Source organism: Lethenteron reissneri, chromosome 63, assembly GCF_015708825.2.
Source record: "Lethenteron reissneri isolate LAM-NWPU_2019-01 chromosome 63, ASM1570882v1, whole genome shotgun sequence".
Lineage (NCBI taxonomy): Eukaryota > Metazoa > Chordata > Hyperoartia > Petromyzontiformes > Petromyzontidae > Lethenteron > Lethenteron reissneri.
This window is the reverse complement of record NC_083841.1, coordinates 5,701,334-5,717,432: the sequence shown is the minus strand read 5'-3', so window position 1 is coordinate 5,717,432 and position 16,099 is coordinate 5,701,334. Positions and strand designations below refer to the sequence as shown.

The window sequence follows — 16,099 nt, the reverse complement described above, 5'->3', positions numbered from 1 at the left end:
TATCAACCATTACCAAACTATCCACCACCACCACACTCTCAACCACCACCACACTCTCAACCACGACCAGACTCTCCACCATCACCACACTCTCAACCACCACCACACTCTCAACCACCACCACACTCTCAACCATGACCAGACTATCCACCATCACCACACTCTCAACCACGACCAGACTATCCACCATCACCACACTCTCAACCACGACCAGACTATCCACCACCACCACACTCTCAACCACCACAACACTCTCAACTACCACCACACTCTCAACCACCACAACACTCTCAACTACCACCACACTCTCAACCATGACCAGACTATCAACCATTACCAAACTATCCACCACCACCACACTCTCAACCACCACCACACTCTCAACCACGACCAGACTCTCCACCATCACCACACTCTCAACCACCACCACACTCTCAACCACCACCACACTCTCAACCATGACCAGACTATCCACCATCACCACACTCTCAACCACGACCAGACTATCCACCATCACCACACTCTCAACCACGACCAGACTATCCACCACCACCACACTCTCAACCACCACAACACTCTCAACCACCACCACACTCTCAACCATGACCAGACTATCAACCATTACCAAACTATCCACCACCACCACACTCTCAACCACCACCACACTCTCAACCACGACCAGACTCTCCACCATCACCACACTCTCAACCACCACCACACTCTCAACCACCACCACACTCTCAACCATGACCAGACTATCCACCATCACCACACTCTCAACCACGACCAGACTATCCACCATCACCACACTCTCAACCACGACCAGACTATCCACCACCACCACACTCTCAACCACCACAACACTCTCAACTACCACCACACTCTCAACCATGACCAGACTATCAACCATTACCAAACTATCCACCACCACCACACTCTCAACCACCACCACACTCTCAACCACGACCAGACTCTCCACCATCACCACACTCTCAACCACCACCACACTCTCAACCATGACCAGACTATCGACCATTACCAGACTATCCACCATTACCACACTCTCAACTACCACCACACTCTCAACCACGACCAGACTATCCACCATTACCAGACTATCCACCACCACCACCACACTCTCAACCACCACCACACTCTCAACCACCACCATACTTTCAACCACTACCACACTCTCAACCAGGAACCCGACTCTCAGCCACGACCAGACTTCTTGGTTCTTTCGGTAAAGTGACGTAGAAGGGAAATAATAAAATAATACAAGTAAAACATAATAAAATACAATTCTCACGACGTTTCGGCCACAACGCAAGCAGCCGTCCTCAGGTGAAAAACAGGTCTGTCGGAAAGACAGTGTCCATTCAAACACTGTCTTATTATGTCCATTCAGACGCTGTCTTTCCGACAGACCTGTTCTTCACCTGAGGACGGCTGCTTGCGTTGTGGCCGAAACGTCGTGAGAATTATTTTATTATGTTTTATTTTTATTATTTCCCTTCTACGTGACTTTACCGAAAGAACCAAGAAGATGAATCCCTGCAAGTCACGAAAGATTTAAATCGAAACACCACCAGACTCTCAACCACGAACCCCCCAATCCTCGATCGAGTGAAAGAATCCGCCTCCACGAGTAGGGCCGAGTGGGGCCGAGTAGGGTGGGGGTGGGGATACGTCCGTCGTTTCGCACCGGGACCCCTCGCCCGAGCCGCGTCCCCCTCCCCCCACCGCCGCTCACCTCGGGCGCGATGTAGTCGGGCGTGCCGCAGAAGGTGCGAGTCGTCATCGCCTCCCACATGTTCTCCTTGCACATGCCGAAGTCGGCGATCTTGATATGCCCCTCTGCGTCCAGCATCACGTTGTCCAGCTTCAGGTCTCTGTGTCATCCCCAGCCCGGCCCAGACAAAGACAAAGGTCATCCCCCATCCTCCCCGTGTAGCCTCAACAGAGTGTTGGGGCAAGTGCTGTTAGCGACACCCCACCCACCAAAGACAAAGATCCCTCGTGTAGCCTTAACAGACTGTTGGGGCAAGTGCTGTTAGTGACCCCCTCCCACCCACCCGCCAAAGCCAAAGATCCCTCGTGTAGCCTTAACAGACTGTTGGGGCAAGTGCTGTTAGTGACCCCCTCCCACCCACCCGCCAAAGCCAAAGATCCCCCATACAACCTTAACAAACTGTTGGGGCAAGTGCTGCAAAGTCAGCGAACCCCGCCGCCCCCCCCATCCACCCACCAAAGACAAAGATTCCCCACCCCCCTCCCGTAGGGTCTGTTGAGGCGAGGCCGAACACGGTCCAGATTCTTAAGAAGTCTCAGGTCTGGAGTCTTCGTCAGCCGAGATTTTGCTCGCCCTTGCCGGCGCTTGGCCTTAACAGCGAAAGTCGTCGTCGCTGTTCCACCCATCCTACCCCCCCACCCCACCCCCGCCCCCCCCCACCCCGCCCCCCCCCCCCACCCACCCCCCCATGCGAGGCGCTGAAGCCACTCACCTGTAAATGATTCCTTTGGTGTGCAGGAAGAAGAGGCCCACGGCGATCTCTCCGGCATAAAACCTAGAGAGGGAGTAACAGAGGGCCACTCACCCACCCAGCCAGTCACTCACCCAGCCACCCACTCACCCAGACACCCACTCACCCAGCCACTCAGCCACCCACTCACCCACCCAGCCACTCACCCAGCCACCCACTCACCCAGCCACCCACTCACCCAGCCACTCAGCCACCCACTCACCCACCCAGCCACTCACCCAGCCACTCAGCCACCCACTCACCCACCCAGCCACTCACCCAGCCACTCAGCCACCCACTCACCCACCCACCCACTCACCCAGCCACTCAGCCACCCACTCACCCAGCCACCCACTCACCCAGCCACTCAGCCACCCACTCACCCACCCAGCCACTCACCCAGCCACCCACTCACCCAGCCACCCACTCACCCAGCCAGCCACTCACCCAGACACTCACCCAGCCAGACACTCACCCAGCCAGCCACTCACCCACCCAGCCACTCACCCACCCAGCCACTCACCCACCCAGCCACTCACCCACTCACCCACTCAACCACCTACCCACCAGAGCTGTCACAGACTGTAAGGGGGCCCGCGCAAGTGCCGTGAGCAGTGCATGACGGGGGTGGTGTGATCGGCACGAAGAACAACACTGCCCATTGACTCACATTGTCCATAGATTAACACTTCCCATAGACTGACATTGCCCATAGACTCAACACTGCCCATAGACTAACACTGCACATAGACTAACACTTCCCATAGACTTACATTGTCCATAGATTAACACTGTCCATAGACTAACACTACCCATAGACTAACACTGCCCATAGACTAACACTGCCCATAGACTAACACTACCCATAGACTAACATTGCCCACAGACTAACACTGCCCATAGACTAACACTGCCCATAGACTAACACTGCCCGTAGACTAACACTACCCATAGACTAACACTACCCATAGACTAACACTGCCCATAGACTAACACTGCCCGTAGACTCACACTGCCCATAGACTCACACTGCCCATAGACTCACACTGCCCATAGACTAACACTGCCCATAGACTAACACTGCCCATAGACTAACACTGCCCGTAGACTGACATTGCCCATAGACCGACACTGCCAGAGCCGAATGTAAGGGAAGAAGGGAGGAAGGCCACGCCAGCCGTAGAGAGAGCCAGAGGGACCGAGGGACACGGGGAGGGAGATGATGGGGCTTCGTCATGAACGGGACGATGGATGGTGTCCGTGGGAACACTTACACGGTGTGCGGCTCCTTGAAGCGCCCGACCTGCTGTATCTGGTACATGAGATCACCCCCGTTCACGTACTCCATCACGAAGTACAGGCGGTCCTGCGCACACAAAGACAAAGATCCCCCGTATAGCCTGTAACAGACTGTTGGGGCAAGTGCTGTTAGCGAGCGGTACCTATGATGGCCGGCAAGGCACACGAGGGGGGGGGGGGGGTGAGTGGCCAGCACCACGCCCGACCGCGTTTGTCTCCCTAGTGGCGATGTTTACACAATGCACCAGGTACTCATTTAGACACACACACACATATACACACACAGACACACACATAAACACAGACACACACACAGGCGACGATGCAAACAACCGCAGCGCCAGCAAGACAGCACAACGTTAGATTACGGAAAATGATGAAAACGTTATAATAGAAATCTTGATTTGAAGCTTTCGTGACTGCAGGCATCCATACTCTTTGGTTCTTTCGGTAAAATCACGTAGTTAGAAAATAGATCACGACGTTTTGATCACGACACAAGCAAACGTCATCATTATAGGAATAGCTTTTACCTGCTGGGGCAGTAAAACAGGACGTGTTAAGATGTTCAAGCATCTATTGCATGGGCATCAAGTCTGCATTAGACACACCTGCTTGTGAAAACAAACGTGCACCGATCAATGTTTGCATTGTCTCTGAAAACGATTGGCCAACACCAGAGGATTGCACTGGGAGAGAGAATGCAATTTGTGGATCAGAGAGCACACGCAGGTTAGAGACATCACGCGAGATTTGCACCCAGCATGTGTGTGTATGTTGTACTTCTGTGGGCAGTGTGAGTCTATGGGCAATGTATGCGTGTATGTAGAACTTCTTTCGCACCATACAGAGCCAACCGTGCTAATCGGAGATGCAGGGAGAAGGACAACTCATTGTGGGTCTCTGTGCGAGTCTATGGCTCTCTGTGTGTCTATGGCTCTCTGTGTGAGTCTATGGCTCTCTGTGCGAGTCTATGGCTCTCTGTGTGAGTCTATGTGTCTCTGAGTCTATAGGTCTCTGTGTGAGTCTATGGCTCTCTGTGTGAGTCTATGGCTCTCTGTGCGAGTCTATGGGTCTCTGTGTGAGTCTATGTGTCTCTGAGTCTATGGGTCTCTGTGTGAGTCTATGGGTCTCTGTGTGAGTCTATGGGTCTCTGTGTGAGTCTATGGGTCTCTGTGTGAGTCTATGGGTCTCTGTGCGAGTCTATGGCTCTCTGTGCGAGTCTATGGGTCTCTGAGTCTATGTGTCTCTGTAGTGAGTCTATGGGTCTCTGTGTGAGTCTATGGGTCTCTGCGTGAGTCTACATGTCTATAAGTCTATGGGTCTGTGTGAGTCTGTGGGTCTCTGTGTGAGTCTATGGGTCTCTGTGCGAGTCTATGGGTCTCTGTGCGAGTCTGTGGGTCTCTGTGTGAGTCTGTGGGTCTCTGTGTGAGTCTGTGGGTCTCTGTATGAGTCTATGGGTCTCTGTGTGAGTGTGAGTCTATGGGTCTCTGTGTGAGTCTATGGGTCTCTGTGTGTTTCTATGGGTCTCGATGTGAGCCTACAGGTCTCTGTGTGAGTCTATGTGTCTCTGAGTCTATGGGTCTCTGTGTGAGTCCATGGGTCTCTGTGTGAGTCCATGGGTCTCTGTGTGAGTCCATGGGTGTCTGTGTGAGTCTCTGTGTCTCTGTATGAGTCTATGGGTCTCTGTGTGTGTCTATGGGTCTCTATGTGAGCCTACAGGTCTCTGTGTGAGTCTATGGGTCTCTGTGTGAGTCTATGGGTCTCTGTGTGTGTCTATGGGTCTCTATGTGAGCCTACAGGTCTCTGTGTGAGTCTGTGTCTGAGTCTATGGGTCTTTGTGTGAGTCTATGGGTCTCTGTGTGTGTCTATGGGTCTCTATGTGCGCCTACAGGTCTCTGTGTGAGTCTATGGGTCTCTGTGTGAGTCTATGGGTCTCTGTGTGTGTCTATGGGTCTCTATGTGAACCTACAGGTCTCTGTGTGAGTCTGTGTCTCTGAGTCTATGGGTCTCTGTGTGAGTCTATGGGTCTCTGTGTGTGTCTATGGGTCTCTATGTGAGCCTACAGGTCTCTGTGTGAGTCTATGGGTCTCTGTGTGAGTCTGTGGGTCTCTGTGTGAGTCTATGGGTCTCTGTAGTGAGCTATGGGTCTCTGTGTGAGTCTATGGGTCTCTATGTGAGCCTACAGGTCTCTGTGTGAGTCTACGGGTCTCTGTGTGAGTCTATGGGTCTCTGTGTGAGTCTATGGGTCTCTGTGTGAGTCTATGGGTCTCTATGTGAGCCTACAGGTCTCTGTGTGAGTCTGTATCTCTGAGTCTATGGGTCTCTGTGTGAGTCTATGGGTCTCTGTGTGTGTCTATGGGTCTCTATGTGAGCCTACAGGTCTCTGTGTGAGTCTATGTGTCTCTGAGTCTATGGGTTTCTGTGTGAGTCTATGGGTCTCTGTGTGAGTCTATGGGTCTTTGTGTGAGTCTATGGGTCTCTGTGTGTGTCTATGGGTCTCTATGTGAGCCTACAGATTACTGTGTGAGTCTATGGATCTCTGTGTGAGCCTACAGGTCTCTGTGTGAGTCTATGTGTCTCTGAGTCTATGGGTTTCTGTGAGTCTATGGGTTTCTGTGTGAGTCTATGGGTTTCTGTGTGAGTCTATGTGTCTCTGAGTCTATGGGTTTCTGTGTGAGTCTATGGGTCTCTATGTTAGTCTATGTGTCTCTGTGTGAGTCTATGTGTCTCTGTGTGAGTCTATGGGTCTCTGTGTGAGTCTATGTGTCTCTGAGTCTATGGGTCTCTGTGTGAGTCTATGGGTCTCTATGTTAGTCTATGTGTCTCTGTGTGAGTCTATGTGTCTCTGTGTGAGTCTATGTGTCTCTGTGTGAGTCTATGTGTCTCTGAGTCTATGGGTCTCTGTGTGAGTCTATGGGTCTCTATGTTAGTCTATGTGTCTCTGTGTGAGTCTATGTGTCTCTGTGTGAGTCTATGGGTCTCTGTGTGAGTCTATGGGTCTCTGTGTGAGTCTATGGGTCTCCCATTGGAGCCGAGGTGAACGGTGGCCCCTCCCACACGCCCCGCAGACCAGGCTCCGCCCCCCAATACCTCGGGCTGTGTGATTGGGCCAGAGTCCAGCAACAACCCCATTTACGCTCGCATTACACAGGCATTAACTTGTCATTTCCACAAGCGACCTGGGCCGCCGCAAATGACGGCTCAACAAAAGCCGCGTGTCCACGTGTGTCCACGCGTGGGGAAACCCACGGCGTGCCCTGTCGCCGTCCCGTCAGCGGCGCGTTGAAAGGTGTCACAGCCCCCAGTTAGAGCGGCGTGGCACGCGGCACGGCACGCGGCGTGGCACGTGATAGGCGATGCGCGCCACGCAGAGAGACAGGCGATGCGGAGGTGGGGAGAGCACACATACCTCCTGTCCCTCTCATCATCTCCTCTCTGCCACCGAGTGCAAAGAACGGTCTCTCTCTCTCTTTACCTTCTGAATGCCCAGGGAACATGAGAATAGGGGTTTTCCCCCTTTTTTACGGCAACAAAACAGCTGTGTTAAGATGTTATAACACCAAACTGAAACCTTTTGCAAGGAATCACGTCTGCATTCACCACAATGCTTGTGGTCAGAATGCAAACAAAAAACACATACTCTGATAAAATATGCATTGTCTTTGAAACTGATTGGTCCACACCAGAGACAGCTTTCTTGAGAGCCTAGTCTCAAACACCACAAGTATCTGTGGTGTCTGTGAAGGCCGGAACGGCACACGAGGTGGGGTTTGGGTGGCCAAGCACCACGCCAGGCCGCCTTTGTCTCCCTAGTGGCGATGTTGACTACGCACACCGCACACCAGGGACTCGTTCAAAGCCTAGTTGGTCTAGGCCAGGGGTCGGCAACCAAAATAACAAGAAGAGCCATTTCTTTACAATTCGGTACAAAATTCAGTATTTCAAGAGCCGCAATGCATCTGAGTACATACTGTACATACTGTACATATCGTCAAGAAGCAGCCCGTAAAGAGCCGCATGCGGCTCCGGAGCCGTAGGTTGCCGACCCCTGGTCTAGGCCAAGGCCCTGGACCGGGTTAGCTATTCGCCACCGGTATTGGTACATGAGCGGGAATCGAACTCGGGTTGCCGGGTCGTAGCGCAGCAGCGCTTAACCGCTGTGCGATCGCTCCCCACACAGAGACACGGTGGCGTGCCCACCCACCCACCCGCCCGCCCGCTCGCTCACCCACTTGCCCGCTCGCCCGCCCCCCACTCAACCACCTACTCGCCCGCTCGCTTACCTGCCCGCTTACCCACCCGCCCGCCCGCCCGCCCGCCCGCCTGCTCACCCACCTGCCCACTCGCCCACCTGCTCACCCACCCGCCCGCCCGCTTGCTCGCCCGCTCGCCCGCCTGCCCACCTGCCCGTTCGCCCACCTCCTCACCCACCCGCTCGCTCACCCACTTGCCCACTCGCCTGATCACCCACCTGCATGCTCGCTCACCCACTTGCCCGCTCGCCCCCCCCCACTCAACCACCTACTCGCTCGCTCGCTTACCTGCCCGCTTGCCCTACCCGCCCGCCTGCCCGCTCGCCTGCTCACACACCTGTCCACTCGCCCACCTGCTCACCCGCCTGCCCGCTCGCCCACCTCCTCACCCGCCTGCCCGCCCGCCCGCCCGCCCGCACCCACCATGGTCTGGAAGCAGGAGTGCAGCTGGGTGAGGAAGGGCGGCTTTTCGGCGAGCGCCAGCACGCGCTTCTCCACCATGGTGCACTCCACGTCGTCATCCTGGATGACCACGTCCTTCTTGAGGATCTTGATCGCGTACAGCTCGTCCGTGCCCTTGCGCTCTGCCAGCATCACCTGCGCGCGCGCGCACAGAGGCAAAGGGGGTTCAAGTTCAAGTTCATTTATTAGGTATAGCTCTGTGAGCCATTCGGCTCTTGAATCGGGTGCAACCGCAACAAACAAAAAACAAAAACATGAACAAGAAACATCTTAAAGTGACTATGTGACTAAGTGCAAACAGAAAATCCAAGAAAAGACAGCAAAATATTGCAGAAAAAAACACCGTACACCAACGCTGTGTGCAAAAATCCCAGTGGGATGCAAGTCAAACAACCAACAACAACCACAAGACAACTTAGATTAAGGCCATCGGTCTAACTCTGTACTACAACAAACAAACATGGCTAAACCAATACACTTTTCAAAATCACCAAAATAAAGCCATGAAACCAATGAAACAATTATCTGTGAAGGCTGGCGCGGTAACACGAGGGGGTGGGTGGCCAGCACCACGACCGGCTTGCCTTTGTCTCTCCCAGTGGCGAAGTTTACACAGCGCACCAGGTACTCATTTAAGGCTGAGTCTACCTAGGGGAGGCCCAGCGTCGGTTCAGATAATTGTCACCGGTGTTGGCCCTGAGCAGGAGTCAAACTACGATGCCACTACAATACCACCATCTCTACTTGAACTGCGTGGATTTAAAACGAAACATTCAATGATGCAGGCTGCTGAGAAGAGGTTTTTTTGGGTTAGTTCACGTGAATGTGAAGGTGTCGTTAAACCCGCCACCGCCCGACAGCCAATTAGCAAGCGTTTGTCACGTAAACAACATGTGGCCAATTCGTTACTAGTCCAGCACACACACCGGTTGTGTGCTGGAGAGTAAACCCACTACAACATTTACAATTGTAGTGTGTAGTGTATAGTGTAGTGTATAGTGTAGTGTATAGTGTAGTATATAGTTTAGTGTAGCGTGTGGTGTAGCGTGTAGTGTAGTGTGTAGTGTAGTATACTAGTTCAGCACACACCGGTTGTGTGTTGGAGAGTAAACCCACTACAACATTTACAATTGTAGTGTATAGTGTAGTGTATAGTGTAGTGTATAGTGTAGTGTGTAGTGTAGCGTGTAGTGTAGCGTGTAGTGTAGTGTATAGTGTAGTATACTAGTTCAGCATACACCGGTTGTGTGTTGGAGAGTAAACCCACTACAACATTTACAATTATAGTGGAGTGTATAGTGCAGTGTGTAGTGCAGTGTATAGTATAGTGTATAGTGTAGTGTATAGTAGTGTATAGTGTAGTGTATAGTGTAGTGTATAGTGTAGTGTATAGTGTAGTGTATAGTATAGTGTATAGTGCAGTGTATAGTGCAGTGTATAGTGTAGTGTATAGTGTAGTGTATAGTGTAGTGTATAGTGTATAGTGTAGTGTATAGTGTAGTGTATAGTGTAGTGTAGTGTATAGTGTAGTGTATAGTGTAGTGTATAGTGTAGTGTATAGTGTAGTAGTGTATAGTGTAGTAGTGTATAGTGTAGTAGTGTATAGTGTAGTGTATAGTGTAGTAGTGTATAGTGTAGTGTATAGTGTAGTGTATAGTGTAGTGTGTAGTGTATAGTGTAGTGTATAGTGTAGTAGTGTATAGTGTAGTAGTGTATAGTGTAGTGTATAGTGTAGTGTATAGTGTAGTGTATAGTGTAGTGTATAGTGTAGTGTATAGTGTAGTGTATAGTGTAGTATATAGTGTAGTATATAGTGTAGTGTGTAGTGTAGTGTATAGTGTAGTGTATAGTGTAGTGTAAAGTGTAGTGTATAGTGTAGTAGTGTATAGTGTAGTGTATAGTGCAGAGTATAGTGTAGTGTATAGTGTAGTGTATAGTGTAGTGTATAGTGTAGTGTATAGTGTAGTGTATAGTGTAGTGTGCTAGTTCAACACACACCGGTGTGTGTTCTACTAGTAACTAATCAGCACGTCTGTTTACATGACAAACCCCTTACTAACTGGCTGTGTCGGGCGGTGGCGGGTTTAACGACACATTTATATTTACACGATCTAGCCACCCCCTCCCCTATTATGGATAGCTACTACTTGAGCACCACCGGTGTGATGGGAGAGTAAACCCGAAATATTTACAATGTGAGTAATCGTGACGTTTCGCCGGTGATTGCAGCAACAACAACGACAACATCAGGCGAGTTTCCAGGGTTTGAAATCTCGACCTCTCTCCACCGCAAGCCGCTCGCCGCTCAACGCCGAGCCGGTTGGGAGGTGAAAGATAAAACCACGAATTATTATCACGGACTTTTGATGAAGACCTCCTCTCTTCTCGCCATGCTGGTCGGGATGGTGATTCGTTTGCCGGTTGGCGAAGGTATGAGAGGCGGGCGGACAGGAGCGGGTTTTTTAAATTTGCCAAATAAGTGTCTCATCGCACGACCAAGGCCACGCTTGGAATTCGTTGAGACGTCGGAGTCCCTCGAAGTATGATTATAAATATCTTCGGATTCTGATTCAGGCGGACCGCATTGCAGAGCAGGCGGACGCTGCATCGGAGCCGTCTTGCCAAGATCAGTCTAGACCGGTCTAGACCAGTGTCTAGACCCGTCTAGACCAGTGTCTAGAACCGTCTAGACACCGGTCTAGACCAGTGTCTAGACCCGTCTAGACCAGTGTCTAGAACCGTCTAGACACCGGTCTAGACCAGTGTCTAGACCCGTCTAGACCAGTGTCTAGAACCGTCTAGACACCGGTCTAGACCAGTGTCTAGACCCGTCTAGACCAGTGTCTAGAACCGTCTAGACACCGGTCTAGACCAGTGTCTAGACCCGTCTAGACCAGTGTCTAGACCCGTTCAGAACCGTCTAGAACCCGTCTAGAATCCGTCGCGCTCCATCTCCGTGTGCTGCTACCGTCTCTCCTGCTGCTGTCGCTTGCGCGAGCGTATTAGGAGCCACTTTATATGCAATCGAGGGAGGTGGAAAGGGGGGAGTGGGACAGAGAGAGGGGAGAGGAGGGATGGAGGGATGGGAGGGAGGGGAGGGAGGCAGGGAGGGAGGGGAGGGAGGGAGGCAGAGAGCGGAGGCAGGGAGGGAGGGAGCGGAGGGAGTCAGGGAGGGAGGGAGGGGAGGGAGGGGAGGGAGGGGAGGGAGGGGAGGGAGGGGAGGGAGGGGAGGGAGGGGAGGGAGGGGAGGCAGGGAGGGAGGGGAGGGAGGGGAGGGAGGGGAGGGAGGGGAGGCAGGGGAGGGAGGGGAGGGAGGGGAGGGAGGGGAGGCAGGGAGGGAGGGGAGGGAGGGGAGGGAGGGAGGGGAGGGAGGCAGGGAGTGGAGGAAGAGAGCGGAGGCAGGGAGGGAGCGGAGAGAGGCAGACAGGGGAGGGGAGGGAGACAGAGAGGGAGTGGAGGGAGGGGAGGGAGGCGGGGCGTTGCTGCATGAGTGGGCGTGCGAGTGCACTCCACGCGATCATTCTTCTCATTCCGCGGGGTTATTTTGGTAAGCGGAGGTGTTGCGGGGGGGGGGGGGGCTCACCGCCAAAGCAAATCATCGACGACGACGAGAAAAAACACTCGCCAGGTCTCGCAAGCTAAGCCGGCTCGAGCCTGGATAGCAGCAGTAGCAGCAGCAGCGGTGCCTGTGTATGCGACATAGATGGAGCATGGGGTGGACATCATCCAGCAGTGGATTGCCCCCCCAAGGGCTGTACGTGACACGAACGAGCGTGCGGGGGGGTTAGCGCACTGCGCTACGAACGCTCAGCATCAGCGACCTCGGTCCGAGGTTGACCTCGCCTAGGTAGACTCGGCCTCAAACGAGCACCTGGTGCGGCGTGTAAACGTAGGCATCGGGGAGACAAAGGCGGCCGGGGGCGGTGCCGTGACGGCCTTCGTTGCTGCTGCTCGTTAACGGCACTTGCCCCCACAGTTTGTTGGAGGCTACACGGGGGATCTTTGTCTTTGTGCGTGTGTGTTGGGTGGGGAGCGGTGGTAGCAGCGGTTAGCGCTACGCTGCGCTACGAACCCGAGTTCGATTCCCGCTCACGGCCAACACCGGTGACGATTATCTGAACCGGTCCTGGGCCTCCCCTAGGTCGACTCTGCAATATTTTGCTGTCTTTTCTTGGATTTTCTGTTTGCACTCGGTCACATATTCACTTAAAGATGTTTTTTTGTTCGTGTTTTTGTTTTCTGTTTGTTGCGGTTGCACCCGATTCAAGAGCCGAATGGCTCACAGGGCTATACCTAATCAATGAACTTGAACTCGACTCAGCCTCAAATGAGGACCTGGTGCGGTGTGCGAACATCGCCACTGGGGAGACAAAGGCGGCCGGACGTGGTCCTGGCCGGCCTTCGTAGAGCGCCGCTCGCTAACAGCACTTGCCCTGACAGTCCGTCACAGGCTACACGGGGCATCTTTGTCTTCGCCTCGTTCAAGGCGGGGGGGCCCAACGCCATTAATGTCGGGCATTATAATGAGCCGGGGTAAATACAATTTGTGCTCTTTTCATAATGGGTTCATTCACATCCAGCGAGCAGATCCAATTACCGTTGTTACTCCCGCGGCAAAGAGCGCACAATGGACATCGTTCGTCATGCCGCCCCCGTCCCATCGGCCCTCCGCCCATCACAAGGGAGCAAAGCCTCCTAACAGTGGCGAAGGGGGGGCAGTGGGGGGCTGGGAGCGGAGCGGGGGGGGGGGGCAGGAGGGGGGGGGGTAAACACCGTACTGGGCATGTAAAACAATCTTATTCACTCACCTGCCTCCGTTCCGTCATTAAAATCAACCCACATCTCTTCTCCCCGAGTCCAACATCGTCAAGATCATCATCAATATCGTCGTCATCGTCGTCACCATCCTGCTGCTACTGCTGGCTTCTCCCTGCTCCCCAGGTATGAAAAGGCCTACCCCTATCACTACCCCTATCACTACTCCTATCACTGCCCCAACCTCCATCACTGCCCCTATCACTACCCCTCACACTGCCCCTATCACTGCCCCTATCACTACCCCTATCACTGCCCCTATCACTGCCTCTACCACTGCCCCTACCACTGCCCCTACCACTGCCCCTATCACTGCCCCTATCACTGCCCCTATCATACCCTATCACTACCCTATCACTACCTATCTACCCCTACCACTACCCCTACCACTACCCTATCACTACCCCTATCACTGCCCCTATCACTGCCCCTATCACTACCCCTACCACTACCCCTACCACTACCCCTACCACTGCCCCTATCACTGCCCCTATCACTGCCCCTATCACTGCCCCTATCACTACCCCTATCACTACCCCTATCACTACCCCTACCACTACCCCTATCACTGCCCCTATCACTACCTATATCACCTACCACTACCCTACCACTACCCCTATCCACTACCCCGATCACTACCCCTATCACTACCCCTATCACTACCCTACCCACTACCCCTATCACTACCCCCATCACTACCCCTATCACTATCCCTACCACTACCCCAAACCTATTACTACCCCTATCACTACCCCCACCACTACCCCCACCACTACCCCATCACTACCCCCACCACTACCCCCACCACTACCCCCACCACTACCCCCATCACTACCCCCATCACTACCCCCATCACTGCCACCATCACTGCCCCTATCACTACCCCTACCACTACCCCTACCACTGCCCCTATCACTGCCCCTATCACTGCCCCTATCACTACCCCTACCACTACCCCTATCACTACCCCTATCACTACCCCTACCACTACCCCTACCACTACCCCTATCACTGCCCCTATCACTGCCCCTATCACTGCCCCTATCACTACCCCTATCACTACCCCTACCACTGCCCCTATGCACTGCCCCTATCACTGCCCCTACCACTACCCCTACCACTACCCCTATCCTACCCCTATCACTACCCCTATCACTGCCCCTATCACTGCCCCTATCACTGCCCCTATCACTGCCCCTATCACTGCCCCTATCACTACCCCTATCACTACCCCTACTACTGTCCCTATCACTACCCCTACCACTGCCCCTATCACTGCCCCTATCACTACCCCTACCACTACCCCTATCACTACTCCTCTCACTACCCCTATCACTGCCACTATCACTGCCCCTATCACTACCCCTATCACTGCCCCTATCACTACTCCTCTCACTACCCCTATCACTACCCCTATCACTGCCCCTATCACTGCCCCTATCACTGCCCCTATCACTACCCCTACCACTACCCCTATCACTACCCCTATCACTACCCCTAGCACTGCCCCTACTACTGTCCCTATCACTACCCCTATCACCACCCCTATCACTACCCCTATCACTACCCCTATCACTACCCCTATCACTACCCCTATCACCACCCCTATCACCACCCCTATCACCACCCCTATCACCTACCCCTATCACTACCCCTATCACCACCCCTATCACCACCCCTATCACCACCCCTATCACTACCCCTATCACTACCCCTATCACTACCCCTATCACTACCCCTACCACTACCCCTACCACTACCCCTACCACTACCCCTATCACTACCCCTACCACTACCCCTATCACTACCCCCTACCACTATCCCTACCACTACCCCTATCACTACCCCTATCACTACCCCTACCACTACCCCTACCACTACCCCTACCACTACCCCTATCACTACCCCCTACCACTATCCCTACTACTGCCCCTATCACTACCCCTACCACTACCCCTATCACTACCCTATCACTACCCCCTACCACTATCCCTACTACTGCCCCTATCACTACCCCTATCACTACCCCTACCACTACCCCTACCACTACCCCTACCACTACCCTTATCACTACCCCTATCACTACCCCCTACCACTATCCCTACTACTGCCCCTATCACTACCCCTATCACTACCCCTATCACTACCCCTATCACTACCCCTATCACTACCCCTATCACTACCCCTATAACCACACCTACCAACACCTCACCGTAACCACTCCCGCCTGTCCTACTATCACCGTAACTACACTACCACCACTTGTAATAACAACAACAACAACCACCACTCTTCGTTATCTCCACCACTGTCATGTTATGTACAATCTCATGATTCTTGTAAAGCGCCTTGCAATAAACAGGGTGTTTCAAAAAGATGGACACAATTTCAAAGCAGTACTACTTTGATATTGGGTCCATCTTTTAAAACACCCTGTATTTATAGATCTATATACGAGGAGGGAGGAGGGAGGGGGGAGGGAAGTCGGGAGATGGGGCGAAGGGGGGAGGGAGGGAAGAAGTGAGGAGAGAGGGGGGGATGAGAAGTAGGAGGGAGGGGGAGGAGGGAAGGTGGGAGGGGGGGATGAGAAGCAGGAGGAAGAGTGAGAAGGGAAGAGGGGGGAGGAAGGGGAGGGAGGGGAGTGGAGGGAGGGAGGGGAGTGGAGGGGGGGAGGGAGGGAGGGGAGGGGGGAGGGAGGGGAAGGGGGAGGGAGTGGAGGAAGGGGAGAGGAGGGAGGTAGGAGTA

At 53.4% G+C, this 16,099-nt stretch overlaps 1 protein-coding gene across 1 annotated transcript in view; it reads right to left on the bottom strand.

Moving 5' to 3' along the window:
* LOC133358823 (protein kinase C beta type-like) overlaps positions 1-16,099 on the bottom strand; it is a gene marked incomplete at its 5' end in the record, with an annotated part of 110,754 nt that overhangs the window by 76,591 nt on the left and 18,064 nt on the right. The window contains 4 exon segments of the mRNA XM_061577271.1: positions 1,754-1,892; positions 2,505-2,567; positions 3,797-3,888; positions 8,501-8,674. Of these exon segments, the coding sequence (XP_061433255.1) occupies positions 1,754-1,892; positions 2,505-2,567; positions 3,797-3,888; positions 8,501-8,674 (468 nt within the window).